Source organism: Chanodichthys erythropterus, chromosome 22, assembly GCF_024489055.1.
Source record: "Chanodichthys erythropterus isolate Z2021 chromosome 22, ASM2448905v1, whole genome shotgun sequence".
Lineage (NCBI taxonomy): Eukaryota > Metazoa > Chordata > Actinopteri > Cypriniformes > Xenocyprididae > Chanodichthys > Chanodichthys erythropterus.
Window position 1 is genome coordinate 8,430,361 of NC_090242.1, and position 15,897 is coordinate 8,446,257.

At 37.5% G+C, this 15,897-nt stretch overlaps 1 protein-coding gene across 1 annotated transcript in view; it reads left to right on the top strand.

Moving 5' to 3' along the window:
• The window catches only part of stk10 (serine/threonine kinase 10), a 67,521-nt gene that overhangs the window by 27,238 nt on the left and 24,386 nt on the right, over positions 1–15,897 (top strand). Inside the window, exons 3-8 of the mRNA XM_067376377.1 lie at positions 2,800–2,848; positions 3,290–3,439; positions 6,813–6,885; positions 9,723–9,917; positions 10,187–10,268; positions 14,179–14,319. Coding sequence (XP_067232478.1) covers positions 2,800–2,848; positions 3,290–3,439; positions 6,813–6,885; positions 9,723–9,917; positions 10,187–10,268; positions 14,179–14,319 — 690 coding nt within the window. The remainder of the gene's footprint in view (positions 1–2,799; positions 2,849–3,289; positions 3,440–6,812; positions 6,886–9,722; positions 9,918–10,186; positions 10,269–14,178; positions 14,320–15,897) is intronic.

The following is a 15,897-nucleotide window of genomic DNA, read 5'->3' on the forward strand; positions in this document are numbered from 1 at the left end:
TGTTTCTTTGTATTGTGAACTCATCACAGTGACGAATAATAAATAGCTTTGCTACACGCACAGACATACTATTTCCCAAAATATGGTTTCTTATTTGAACACACGTGATGGCATTATTAGTCACATCATAGCATTTCAGTTTTTATGATATATGATTTTATGATACAGAATTAATATTGGGCCTAACTACCTAACATATATTTAGCTTGAGGCTGGTTAATATTGATTAATTATATCAGATGACCTCTAGAAGCAGTTCAGATCAGTGTTGTGTTGAACCTGTTGAAAACCACCAAAAAGGTGTTTCATTTTTGTGAATTTTTACAAATACATGTTTTTTTTTTTCAGCGATCAGTTGTGCATCTTCTGATTTCATGGTAAATTTAAAGGTGCTGTAGAACGCATTTTCAAAAGATGTAATATAAGTCTAAGGCAGGGGTAGACAAGTTCGGTCCTAGAGAGCCACTGTCCTGCAAACCTTCAGCTGCCTATAGCCTTAGTAATCCTGAAGAGCTTGATTAGCTTGTTCAGGTGTGTTTGATTAAGGTTGGAGCTAAACTCAGCAGGACAGTGGCTCCCTAGGACCGAACTTGCCTACCCCTGGTCTAAGGTGTCCCCTGAATGTGTCTGTGAAGTTTCAGCACAAAATACCCCATAGATTTTGTTTTATTAATTTTTTTAACTGCCTATTTTGGGGCATCATTAAATATGCGCCAATTCAGGCTGCTTCACCTTTAAATCCTCGCGCTCCCCGCCCCGAGCTCACGACTGCCTTAAACAGCATAAACAAAGTTCACACAGCTAATATAACCCTCAAAATGGATCTTCACAAAGTGTTCCTCATGCAACATGTCTAATTGCATAAGTACAGTGTTTATTTGGATGTTTACATTTGATTCTGAATGAGTTTGATAGTGCTCTGTGGCTAACGGGCTAAAGCTAACATTACACACTGTTGGAGAGATTTATAAAGAATGAAGTTGTGTTTATGAATTATACAGACTGTAAGTGTTTAATAATGAAAATAACGACAGACTTGTCTCCGTGAATACAGTAAGAAACGATGGTAACTTTAACCACATTTAACAGTACATTAGCAACATGCTCATGAAACATTTAGAAAGACAATTTACAAATATCACTAAAAATATCATGTTATCATGGATCATGTCAGTTATTATCGCTCCATCTGCCATTTTTCGCTGTTGTTCTTGCTTGCTTACCTAGTCTGATGATTCAGCTGTGCACAGATCCAGACGTTAATACTGGCTGCCCTTGTCTAATGCCTTGAACATGGGCTGGAATATGCAAATATTGGGGGCGTACATATTAATGATCCCGACTGTTACGTAACATCGGTGTTATGTTGAGATTCGCCTGTTCTTCGGAGGTCTTTTAAACAAGTCAAATTTACATAAGAAGGAGGAAACAATGGAGTTTGAAAGTCACTGTATGTTATTTCCATGTACTGAACTCTTGATATTCAATTAAATAAATTCAAGATAAATTCAATTTTCCATTCTATGGCACCTTTAAGAACTGAATGAATCAGAATGCAGCAACAATTTCCTCATCTTATGAAAAACAATGTGTAATAAAGATAAAAAACAACAGATAAAACATCTGTAAATGTTTTAAAATAGAGGAATAATAACTAAAATCATCAGCATAGTGTGGAAATTCATGCACAGATCTGATAGACCAGTGACTCAGAATTGCTCAATTTCCATATAGTGACTTGCTTGCTTGCATTTTCCCCCCGTTAAGTTGTCATTTCTGCAGCCCACAGTCCAAAATTCTGCTCTACATAACTGTATATTAAACATCAGATTGGTACGTTCAGACATGTTCTGATTGGTTGTGATTTTGTCACGTGCAGAACAAACACATTTCTTCTCGCTGGAAGCTTGTTGAATCGTGTCTGGCTAAGACACAAAGTAAATGATTACCTTTCACAAACTGTTCATGCAGTTTAATCTTTATGCCAACTATATTTCACCCAGATCGTCATAATCTCAGGACAATGTTTGCATATCTGACAAGTCAGATATTTAGAGCAGGATAATTTAAAAATCATGATGGGAAAAATCAGCATTTATTATTTATTTATTTAGTTTATTATTGTGTATTATTATTATTATTATTATTATTATTGGTAGTAGTAGTATTATATACAACCCCAAATCAAGAAAAGTTGGGACATTTTGTAAAAAGCAATATAATCAAGAATCTGTTAATTGACTTATTATTATATTTATTCTGAAACTATAAAATATTTAAGTCAGTATGAAACGGATGTTGTGATAGACTTTTTTCTTCCCTATTGTGACGTATATCCAAGTGAAACTGCTTCTCAGACAAGAACAAATGTAGGGCGGGGCTTGATTTTGTCCATGGTTAATTGATTGGATGGTTGTGGTTTGCTATTGGTGGATCTCATGTGAGTGACAGGTTGCCCCACCCTTGCGTCAGTAAACACATCATCAGAGCAGTAAAAATACTGAAGTATTCCATAACAAATAAGAATTGTCAGGTGGCTTTAAGCATAAAAGAGTCATGAAGTCCATTCCTCAAAAAACTCCGGTCCAGGTAATCTTGAATAAACTGGATCAATCTGGCATTGTTCTGTGATCTGAATAACCGGGAACGTCCAGTGTTTTCTCTTACACTACGCCACCTTTTCCTGTTTACGTGAAATGAGTCTTTGTCAACTCCACTGAGTTCTCCTGCGTCTGAATTTCCCAGAAATCTCTCTCCTGTACAAAACCCTCTTAAGTTGAACCTTATTTCCCCCCACAGATAATGATCGAGTTTTGTGCTGGAGGTGCAGTCGATGCCACCATGTTAGGTAAGACCTATATCTCATACTTCTTCCTCTCATGTTCTTATTTTTATAAAAGCCCCCTGCAGCTTCCTTTTGATGATCTTGGTCATTAGCGCATGGGTAAGTAGGTTAACTCCCTTTTTACAGCAGTTTAAACAGGATATTGCATTATTTTAGATGTTTTATGAACGAGTCAGTCAAGGTCACTCATAGTTCATAGTTTTATAGATTATAAAGAGATCACGCTGTATTTATATTATATTATATTATATTATATTATATTATATTATATTATATTATATTATATTATATTATATTATATTATATTATATTATATTATATTATATTATATTATATTATATTATATATTATATTAACAATTTCTATTTTTGATTTTTTGACATTATGTGATTCACTCACTTGGTCCTCTGATCTGAAGAGTTTGGTGTTTGTTTGTGTCTTTAGAGTTGGACAGGGGTCTTCAAGAACCTCAGATCCGGGTGATCTGTAAACAGATGTTGGAGGCTCTTGTGTACCTCCACAGCATGAAGATCATCCACAGAGACCTGAAGGCTGGAAACATTCTCCTCACACTGGATGGAGACATCAAGCTAGGTTTGTATATGAACTGTCAGACTATCAGATTTCAGTAAGCAGCAGTTTAAAGTCAGGTAGTCTTTTTTTACTATTGTGACGTACACTTCTTGAACAAGAAAAGAATGTAGGACGGGACTTGAATTTGTCCATGGGGAACTGGTGGATTGTCTGGCCCTCGTGCCAGTAAACACATCATCAGTGAAGAGATGTCAAACAAACATAGCGCTGAAAGAAAGAAACAAAAAGTGCCACACTCAGTTCCATTTGCACTATGCAAAAACACCTAGAAGACTGGAAGGTGCTATGGTCTGATGAGACCAAAATTGACCTTTTTGGACTGAACTCCAAGCGCTATGTTTGGTGAAAAGCATACATAGCACACCACCAAAAACACACCATAAAGCTACTGTGGAGCATGGTGGTGGCAGCATTATGTTGTGGGGGTGTTTCTCTTCAGCGGGGGACTGGGCAATTGCTCAGGATTGAAGGGAAAATGGATGCTGCCAAGGACAGCTGAAGATGGGCAGGTCATTCACCTTCCAACACAACAATGATCCTAATCATACCACTAAAAGAACATCTCAATGGCTTAAGGATAGGAAGTTGAATGTCCTTGAATGGCCATGACAGAGCCCTGACTTAAATCCCATAGAAAATCTGTGGATGGACTTAAGAGAGCAGTCCATTGCCACTCACTATGGAATTTGACTGAACTTGAGCAATTCTACAAGAACGAATGGGCAAATATTCCCCAATCTAGGTGTGCAAAGCTAGTACAGACATATCCAAAAAGATTAATGGCTGTTATTAAAGCAAAAGATGGCTCTATGAAGTATTAAATCAGGGGACTGATGACTTTTCCAGCCCTGTTATTCTAATTTTTCAGTTTATTATTTTTCAGAACTGTTGGTTTTTCTTTCATTACTTGAAATAAGTACACTACATAAGCTGGAAAAGTGTTTTTTTTTTTGGATTGGGTTTTGATTTCAGGCTGTACGACAAATAAAGTAACTATTTCAAAGGGGCATGATGATTTTTCTATAGGCATAGGTATATATCGGTGTATATATAGCCACCGAAGATTGAACTTGTTGGTCCAGCATATATGCTTAATTGGATTGAGATTTGGGGAGTTTGGAGGCCAGGACAACACCTTGAACTCTTCATCATGTTCCTCAAACCATTCCTGAACAATGTGTGCAGTGTGGCAGGAGCATTATCCTGCTGAAAGAGGTGTTATGAATTGGTTAAACCCCTACGCAAAAAGAATGAAACTCTCCGTAACAATTAACAGGGATCCTATTAAAAGGATCCCTGGAGTCCCCGCTCTCACTCCCAGAACTTTACAACAACAGAACACTTTTATAGTGCAAGGAAAAATGAATTCATTAAACAAGAATAAAGAGCAACATAAACTTTGGGAGGGGTAAAAGCCAAAACAAATAACAAGAAGCAAAACTAACATTTACAAACTAACCTGGAAATCAGATTACAAAGAAAATACAAAAACTCCCATCCCTGCGAACATAAACAGGAGAAAACTAACAAAACAATCAGGCACCCACCTCCCTACCATGCTCCAAACAATGGTCAGGAAGAGAGAAGTCGAACGGAACAATAATAAATCACAACTTAGTAGTGCACTTAACAGGTTGCGACAAATGTCTCGTATACCGATGTCTCACAAAATCATTTATTAAGCAGTAGAAACTAATACAGAGGAAGTCATGAGAGCGGGAAACCGATGTTTCCATCATCCTGGAGGTTTAAATACAGCTGCAGTCACTCCCGTCACCAATCAGATCCATCCATAATTCAGCTCCACCTGTGAGCAGTTACAGCGAAGAGACAAGAAAGGGGAAAAAAGCATGATGAAAAGAACCCACACACGATAAGCACCTTTCCAAACAATCTTCAAGTAAATAGCCTTTCGCAACAGAAGCCACTTCCACCAGGAAACACCATTGTCATGAAGGGGTGTACCTGGTCTGCATCAATCATTGTGTAGATGGGACGTGTTAAATTTGCCAGACCCAGGGTTTCCAAGCAGAACATTTTCCAGTGCCATCACTTGTTCACACACGTACACAGCCGTCCACATGATGTAAAAGAAAACGGGACTCATTGGACCAGGCAACCATCTTCCACTGATCCATGATCCAGTTATGATGCTCATGTGCCCATTGTAGGCACTTTTGATGGTGGGCAGGGGTTGTAACACATCAGTGACATTTTGTGTGCCACAGTAGACCTTCTCTTGGCTCAGACCAGACAGGATAGCCTTCATTGCCCTCATGTATCGATGAGCCTTGGGCACCCAACACCCGATCCCTCCTCGGATCACTGTTGGTTAATTCTCAGCACTGCTGAAGAAACCCACAAGCCTTGCCGTTTCAGAGATAATCTGACCCAGTCGCCTTGACATAACAATTTGGCCATTGTCAAAGACACTCAGATCTCAGATATTCCTGCTCATTTCTCCTACATCCAACACCTTGATTACAAGAACTGATTGTTAGGAGCCTTGTTAGGAGATGATCAACGATATTCATTTCACCTATGACTGGTCATAATGTTTTGGCTCATCAGTGTGTGTATGTATATGTATATGTATGTGTGTGTGTATATATATATATATATATATATATATATATATTACTGCTGCCTGTCTTTAACAGCATTTGCATCTGTAATGCCTTAAAATGCTGTCTAGTTAGGCAGCTCACTAGGTTTTGTAACGGAGCTGAAGTGTGACCTTTGGTTGAGGGTAGTTTCTTGTGTCTGTGCTATTAAATCACAAAAGATCTCTTACTAATTCTTTTGACCTCTCTCACACCCTTGAACACACACACACGCACACACAATCTAAATTTCCCTGAAACCCTGCATTGTTTTTTTGTAGGTTGTGTTGTAAAGTACCACGGTTTGCCAAGAGCTGACTTATAATATTTCATTACACTTCTCTACTCAAGTCTCATTGGATTGAGCAATTCAATGAGAGAATTATTTCCTCTGAATGCTGCTGAACATGTAACCGAATGTGTTGGTTAATGGTACCCCAGAATGCCAGGCCAAGAGATACTAGAGTATCTGACCTTTAACACTTCCTGAGAGAGAAACTTTAAACATGCTCATGTGATAGAGATGCTGGTCCTCCAAACATCAGATTGTGCTCCACACAAGTCATCTGTTATAGCTGACACATAAATATGTATCCAATCCATGCATTTGCCATATATCACAGCTTCCACAAAAACATTAAGCAGCACAATTCAACAACATTGACGTCAAGAGTTTTAGAGGTTGTAATGTGGCAATTTTGAAATCTTTGTGTAATTCAACAACTCTTAATTTTTTTTTTTTTGTTTTTTTTTGTTTTTTTTTGTTACAGCGGATTTTGGAGTTTCTGCAAAAAATACCAAAACTCTCCAAAGGCGAGACTCTTTCATTGGGACTCCATATTGGTAAGTGCTAAAAATTCACTGTTTTATCACTTTGGGCAAAAACATATTGGGCAAATGCAGTTTATGCTGCTTAAATGTGCCCTAGAACATTATTTCACAATATGTAATATAAATCTAAGGTGTCGCCTGAATGTGTCAGTGAAGTTTCAGCTCAAAATACCCCATAGATTTTTTTTTAATTAACTTTAACTGCCTATTTTGGGGCATCATTAACTATGCACCGATTCAGGCTGCTGCCCCTTTAAATCCTCGCACTCCCCGCCCCCGAGCTCTCGACTTTAATACAGTGCATAAACAAAGTTCACACAGCTAATCTAACCCTCAAATGGATCTTTACAAGATGTTCATCATGCATACTTCATGCATGCATCAGATCATGTGAGTAAAGTATTTATTTGGATGTTTACATTTGATTCTGAATGAGTTTGATAGTGCTCCGTGGCTAAAGCTAACATTACACACTGTTGGAGAGATTTATAAAGAATGAAGTTGTGTTTATGAATTATACAGACTGCAAGTGTTTAAAAAAATGAAAATAGTAATGGCTCGTCTCTGTGAATACAGTAATAAACAATGGTAACTTTAACCACATTTAACAGTACATTAGCAACATGCTAACGAAACATTTAGAAAGACAATTTACAAATATCACTAAAAATATCATGTTATCATGGATCATGTCAGTTATTATTGCTCCATCTGCCATTTTTCACTGTTGTTCTTGCTTGCTTACCTAGTCTGATGATTCAGCTGTGCACAGATCCAGACGTTAATACTGACTGCCCTTGTCTAATGGCTTGAACATGGGCTGGCATATGCAAATATTGGGGTCATACATATTAATGATCCCGACTGTTACGTAACAGCCGGTGTTATGTTGAGATTCACCTGCTCTTCGGAGGTCTTTTAAACAAATGAAATTTATATAAGAACGAGGAAACAATGGAGTTTGAGATTCACTGTATGTCATTTCCATGTACTGAACTCTTGTTGTTCAACTATGCCAAGATAAATTCAATTTTTGATTCTAGGGCACCTTTAAGATTGATCAAATCTCCTTTTTAAGATTCATTTGCGGTCAGTCACATGACTCCAGACACATCAACCCGATCACTTTATTTAGCGTTCATGTAAACACTGTATTGGAATCAGTCAAAAACTATTTCATTGCGTTTGAAAAAAAAGGTTTGGTTTTTATCGCAGTTTTAGGGTCACTGTTTCGGTATGGTTCGGTACATGTTCAGGTGACTACTGTCGAATAAAAATAAAGAAAATAAGAACAAAAATATACTACAAGCAACGATACAAAAGAGTGCAAAGATACAAAAAAAAAAAAAAAAAAAAAAACCTCTCTCAAATTCTCTTTTGCATTTTCTTGCTCTTGAATGTGCAAGTGCATGCCGAACCGTGGGTGGAGAACGGTACGGTTAGAATTTTTTACCTAGAATCATTACACCCCCAGTAGCTTCTGACAAATTCAAAACGTGCCATCATAGAAGCCATCTAAATAAATTGTTTCAGTCAATGATTCCGGCCCTTCAGTATGGCCAAAACAAAACATTAATTTTCAGGCCAGTGTCTTTGGATGTCTACCTTTCAGTGAATCACTACAATGTATAATTATATTAAACATAATTACAATGAATAATTACAGGTTTTGTGAGTTTGTGTAAGGTAATATAAATATGCTAATAGAGGTCTTGTCATACCCCACAGGACCTTAAAGCAATCATTAACTAGAGTTCAGTTTCAAAGTTCTGATATGAAATGTCTGTCCTACCTTTGACCTTCCTTTGAGTACACACAGGAGCTAGTTGATATTAACGCCGCCTTATCTGACTCATGAACAAACTTTATCAGTTTTATCAATGGATTGTAGTAAATTCTTTTAGTCACTGGCTAAATATATGCTGTCATTTAAAGTATTAGGTCACTTAAAAATGTACATTTCTTGATAATTTACTCTCCTCCATGTCATCCAAGATGTTCATGCCTTTCATTTTCAGTGGAAAAGAAATGAAGGTTTCTGAGGAAAACATTCCAGGATTTTTCTCCATATAGTGGACTTCACTGGGGTTCAACGGGTTGAAGGTCCAAATGTCAGTTTCAGTGCAGCTTCAAAGAGCTCTACATGATCCCAGACGAGGAATAAGAGTCTTATCTAGAGAAACCATCGGACATTTTGTAAAAATAAATAAAAATGTATATACTTTTTAACCACAATTGATCATCTTGCACTGCTCTGCGATGCGCCACGCATTACAAAAGCACGTTGGAAAGGTCTAGTGTGACGTATGAGGAAGTAACGATCCAGTGTCTTCAAAGCAAAGATGTCGGACAATTTTGAAGATGAGATGGAGTTTTTCACAATACCGCGGTACTTCCTGTTATGTCACGTGTGACCTTTCCAACATGATTACGTAATGCGTGGCGCATCACAGAGCAGTGCAAGATGAGCATTTGTGGTTATAAAGTATACAATTTTTATTTTTTTTAGAAAATGACAGATCGTTTCTCTAGATTAGACTCTTATTCCTCGTCTGGGATCATGTAGAGCTCTTTGAAGCTGCACTGAAACTGACATTTGGACCTTCAACCCGTTGAACCCCAGTGAAGTCCACTATATGGAGAAAAATCCTGGAATGTTTTCCTCAAAAACCTTAATTTCTTTTGGACTGAAGAAAGAAAGATGTAAACATCTTGGATGACATGGGGGTGAGTAAATGATCAGAAAATTTTAATTCTGAAGTAAACTAATCCTTACTGAGAATGTTTTTGAAACCTTTCACTGGCTCTACTGTGGATCATTCCTGATGTACCTGCTCTGATATTTTCAGGATGGCTCCAGAGGTTGTGATGTGTGAGACCATGAAGGACGCTCCATACGACTATAAAGCTGACATCTGGTCACTGGGCATCACGCTGATAGAGCTAGCTCAGATAGAGCCGCCCCACCATGAGCTGAACCCCATGAGGGTCCTGCTAAAAATTGCCAAGTCTGAGCCGCCCACCCTGGAGCAGCCTGCCAAGTGGTAAGCCACAAATCCAGGGGGCATGGGAGTGACCGCCCAATATTTTAGTCACGACTTCATTAGTATAACATTCATTCCAAAGATGGGCTGTTCTCTGAGAATAGTTGTGGCTTTTTTGTTAGATTTATAGCTTTTGACATTTCTAGAATATGCCTGAATGTTAAAAAGGAATGGCCATCGAATGTTATATTATCGCAGTATCATCATTACACATTAAGAGAGTGTATACCCCTCTTGGGGCGAATGTTGAAGTGTTTTGTATATTTTAGGTCAATGGAATTTAACGATTTCCTGAAAAAAGCATTGGACAGAAACCCTGAGACGAGGCCAACGGCTGCTCAGCTTCTAGAAGTAAGGAATTTCACACTTAAACTTGTCATAAATCCACATACAGTATATTATAGTCCTGTGAAGCTTAGCGTAAAGGCATTTCAAGACGGTATGTTCAAATGCACATGCGTGAAGGAAACCACAGCAGAAAGTCTTATCAAGGATTTTGTCGCTTCCTGTCCCACTTGATAAAGGGAATTACAGCAATTTGCACTCTTCCTTTAGGATATTTCACCACCTCCACCCCATCAGAAAAAAGGAACTGAACAGTTAAGGATTTTACAAAATGAAGAACATGTACAGTAGATGTGCTGTGTTGAAAAAGTCCAGAATAATCCAGAACTTGCTTCAAAAATGGACACTCGCCAAACGCTCTTTGCCCGTAATTTAATTAGAAACTGCAACACAGTAGTTTAAATCATATTGTATGCGATTCAAGTCAATGACAGATGGATCATGTCACAACTCGCACATCACTGAACAGCTTTTCGCTCACTGGGCGATTTACTTTCAAATATATGTAATATGAAACACCAATATTTATTATTATAACATTTAATAAAATGTTTGTAATTCCTTGATAAAATTACAATTAATTTGCGGCTGGTCTTTCTCTGCCACTGAATATAAAGTAACCTCACTCTTCTCTTCTGATATCACTCTCGCTTCTGGGTGTTTCATATTACATATTAATTTAATGCTCTGCTGCATACAAAGCAACCTGAAAGACCAGGTGGTTGATGAAGGTGAAGAAGGTAACACTGATATGCAGAACATCCTATCCTGCGTTGTATGCTAAGTTCATATATCACTGTTTTATCCTGAGTGGCAGACATTACTGCAAAGTCAAAGTCTTTATCGGCTAGTCTGTAGTTTGAAACGGTCATCCAAACCAAGGTGCAGGTCAAGAGACCTTAAAATACCTGAAATCGAACTGCATCGTAGTCATTTTTGGGCATTATATGTATGTTCAGACACAAAACAGACTCCCTGCAGTTTCTCAAAAGTCTTAAAATGTCTTAAATTCAGCTTGATTAATTTAAGGTCATAAAATATCTTTATCGCATAAGCAAAATTCAATATCGACCCTCTAATTTGTATGTATTGATAGTAAATATATTTATATATTACATAAAACATAACTTACATTTACCCTGTTCATGTTAGAGTCTGAGATCCATGATTTATTTTTGAGATTAGATGGGTTTGTTCTGTATGGACACAGTTTTCTTTTTATTTGTGCAGGTCTTAAAAAAAGTGTTGCATTTGATTTTAAATTCCTTGGAATCTAACCCAAGCCCTACTCATTTTGTGCATATAGTGTTCCTGTATCTTAGCTACTATCCAAGCATTGACATACGATTTTTTATGAACTATGAATTAGGATGCTCTGTTTCTAACCTCTCATACAACCGCTGCAGTCTTTCTTCATTAGCTGTCATTTTTTTTCTTGACTGTCAGTAAGTTGCGGTCATCGGTGAGAGTAATTGATATTGCTGGCTGCATGTTTTTAACGCTTGACTCCCCCTCACATACGCTCGGCAGCTGGGACACTTCAATTAAACAAGGTGCAACTCAGCTGAATAATAGATGAGAGCAGCGTTTCTCTCCATTACACTGGTGCTTTCACAGGTCAGCTCAAGTCCTCAGCATCTAACTCCGCTGATCTACTAATTGAACCCCAGACTCTCTGAAGAACATTTTTTGTTTTAATGAACTGCCATTTTTGCTGATTGCAGGAGTATTTCAAGTGCTTAGACAAGTACCACAACAATGTGAGAGTTCAATGACTGGCATTTCAGTCCAAACCACAAATATTTGACTAAATATAAGAGATAATCCACAGCTAGCTCTGCATTAAACGATTTTAATGCATGACACGGAATGCATTCAAATCATTTAAAGGGGTGGTTGATTATGATTTCACTTTTTTAACTTTAGTTAGTGCGTAATGTTGCTGTTTGAGCATATAAAACATCTGCAAAGTAATGACCTCAAAGTTCAATGCAAAGGGAGATATTTTCTTTTTCAGAAATCGCTTTTTAAGAACTACAACAAATGGCTGGTAGGGACTACATCGAGCTTCCCGGGTTTGTGACATCACTAATTCTAAAATTTACATAAACCCCACCCCCGGGAACGTGCAACAAAGGGGGCGGGGCCATGTTGGGCTGCTTTAGAGAAGAGGAAGTGTTGTTGTAGTCGAGTGTTGTTGTCATGCCGTCATTTTACACCGGGCTGCTTCACAAACGAGGGTCAATTCAACACAAAAGATGAACATGACGGCAAATGCTAGTGGATGAGTTGAATCAACTCCACAGCAACTACATCAATTTATCCACTAACCATTCAGAAACGTCCAGTTTTATTCTAAAAGTTATAAACGTTACTGACAATCCTCATTTTAGCTGCGTGAGATTCTCCAGCTTTGTTGTTGTTGAGCTGTTAAAGCTCCGCCCTCTTCTGGAGCAGCAGCTCATTTGCATTTAAAGGGACACACACAAAAATGGCATGTTAAAACTTGTTAAATTATAACATATTAACGAATCTCAGGGGTTTTGCTGACAAAAGAGTTTTCTGAAGGATGCCTGAACTACAAATTAGAATGTGATAATTATTTTCAAATCAGCTTTCAAACCGAATGGCCAAATTTCAGATATAAATACTTGCTGAATGTGTCCCCTGAATGTGTCTTTGAAGTTTCAGCTCAAAATACCCTATAGATTTTTTTTTTTTATAAATTTTTTTAACTGCCTATTTTGGGGCATCATTAACTATACACTGATTTTGGCAGCGCGCCGCCCCTTTAATTCGCCTGCTCCCTGCCACACGAGCTGTCGACTATATTACAGTGCATTTACAAAGTTCACAAAGCTAATATACCCCTCAAATGGATCTTTACAAGATGTTCGTCATGCATGCTGTATGCATGCTTCGAATTATGTGAGTAAAGTATTTATTTAGATGGTTACGTTTGATTCTGTATGAGTTTGAGGCTATGCTCCGTGGCTAACGGCTAATGCTACACTGTTGGAGAGATTTATAAAGAATGAAGTTGTTTATGAATTATACAGACTGCAAGTGTTTAAAAATGAAAATAGCGACGGCTCTTGTCTCCGTGAATACAGTAAGAAACGATGGTAACTTTAACCACATTTAACAGTACATTAGCAACATGCTAATGAAACATTTAGAATGACAATTTACAATTATCACTAAAAGTATCATGTTATCATGAATCATGTCAGTCCATCTGCCATTTTTCGCTGTTGTTCTTGCTTGCTTACCTTGTCTGTGCACCGATCCAGAGATCCGCGTGTTTTCCGGAAGTCTTTTAAACAAATGAGATTTATATAAGGAGGAGGAAGCAATGGGGTTTGAAACTCAATGTATGTCATTTCCATGTACTGAACTCTTGTTATTCAACTATGCCAATATAAAATCAATTTTTGATTCTAGGGCACCTTTAATCTCACAATTTCTATTCTCAGGCTCATATAGTTTAATGTGCATGCTTCTTAAAGGAATAGTGCACCAAAAACAGGAATTTTGTCATAATTTAATCATCCTCATGTTGTGAATTTCTTTCTTCTGTTGAACTCAAAAGAAGATATTTTGAAGAATGTTGGTAACCAGACAGTTGACGGAAACCATTGACTTCCATAGTATTTTTTTCCTACTATGGAAGTCAATGGCTACCGTCAACTGTTTGATTACCAACATTCAACAGAAGAAAGAAACTCATTCAGGTTTGGAAAAAAACAACACGTTTGGAGGGTGAGTAAATGATGACAAAATTATGGGTGCTATTATGGGATATATTTTTGGGTGAACGTGTGCATGTTATTGTTATGCGCAGTTGAATAATTTTGGAGTTTGTACTGTTATGAAGAACTCAGAATAATCTTTCCACGTATGTTCTGTGTTTCAGCATCCTTTCGTGAGTTCAGTAAAGACCAACCGTCCGCTGAGAGAGCTGGTGGCAGAGGCCAAAGCTGAGGTGATGGAGGAGATTGAGGACAATCATGAAGATGGAGAAGACGAAGACCCTGCTGATCTCACTCCTGTACAGGTATGACACTTCTTACTTGCACATTGCACACTCCAAATGTCTCTCTATTGTTCATCTCTCAGTTCACTCGGTGCTGATAGAGAGTAAAAATAATGCAGTGCTAATGGAAAAGCGCTCAGGGCGTAAAGAGACACACATTTGATTAGTGCTTTGACAACTGTAATTGTTATTGCATGGAAAGTTTATTCTACGCTTCAATGCAGGTGTACCTATGAAAGGCAATAACACTGCCGTACAGCACAACATGCCATGAATTATGCAGATATGTGCTCATTTAGGTTATGCAAATACTCTTTATGTTGCTGCAGTGTATACGTGTATTGTATACAGTATGCACATTTTTATATGCCTAAAATACCCGGATAATGTCCTACATTTACCAAAATATGCAGTATCCCACAATGCAGTGTGCAACTTAACTTTACATTTCCAGTATGTTGAATTAATCACAGCCATGATTTTCAACTCTTGAGTCTTTCATGACTCTTTTGATTTTAAAACTTGATGATATAACATGCAAAATAACAAGGTCACATGACCTCAGTTTGGAACATATAACTTATGTTTAGCGTTATATAAAGTTTATGCTTAAAATGATAACAAATATCTGTTAATGTGGTTTGAATTAAGTTGACTTAATTGGCAGATATTTAAATCATAAACTCATTTCATTTTTGTTTCTTAAGTAAATGTATCTTGATTTAAGAATCTTAGCACAAATACTTAGGAATATATTCACTTTTTGCAGTGCATGCAACAGTCAATGCCATCATTTTATGACTTTTTTCAAGTTAAGGCTTCTTCATTTTTATCCCTATAATTTAAGACTTTTTTTTTATAGGCCTTCATTTGTGGAAGAGCAAATTAAGACTTTTTAAGACCCTTTTTTTGCAGTGTAATAAGAATGTACAGTATAAGTTATTTCCATATTCTTAAAAAAAGTTCTTAAAGTCTTAAATGTACCTAACTCTGTAGTTTTCCATTGAGGAACCAGCCTGACTCTTGTCTCCTGGGCACTATGCTCCACTACATCTAAATCCCCCTAATGTCATAATGTGATTGTGAAGTCAATACTGCTCTTATAATTTGACTGTACAAAACATGTGTCCCCCACCCAACTTTCACATTAGCGTCTCCATTTAAAGATCTATTGTAGGCTGTTGTGGTGGAATGGCACAATGGTACGAGTGTTTAAAAATAACTCCTAATATACTTCCTCTTCCACTTGTCATCTGGCCTTCAACCACATAAAAATGAAACAAAAGACGCCATCCACATTTCTTTAGAGTTAACAAAAAGAGGGACTAATTGTCCTGTGCTTTATTTAAGGAAACAGTTATAAGGGTGAAGGCCTGCGGTTGTGCCTCTGGCCTGCTGCCAACTTTAGCGCCTTTCTTAACAGCTGTGCATCATCTCTGTGTTTTCTCGGTCAATTTTAGTACAGGCACTAGAGACTTTCTTTTTTTATAAAAACAGCCATAGCGTTGCTGGTTTACTCTGTCCAAATATAAACCTGTGATGTCTGGCCTACATGTATGACCGATGATACAGTATTTTTCTCACTGGGTCTGACAGAGT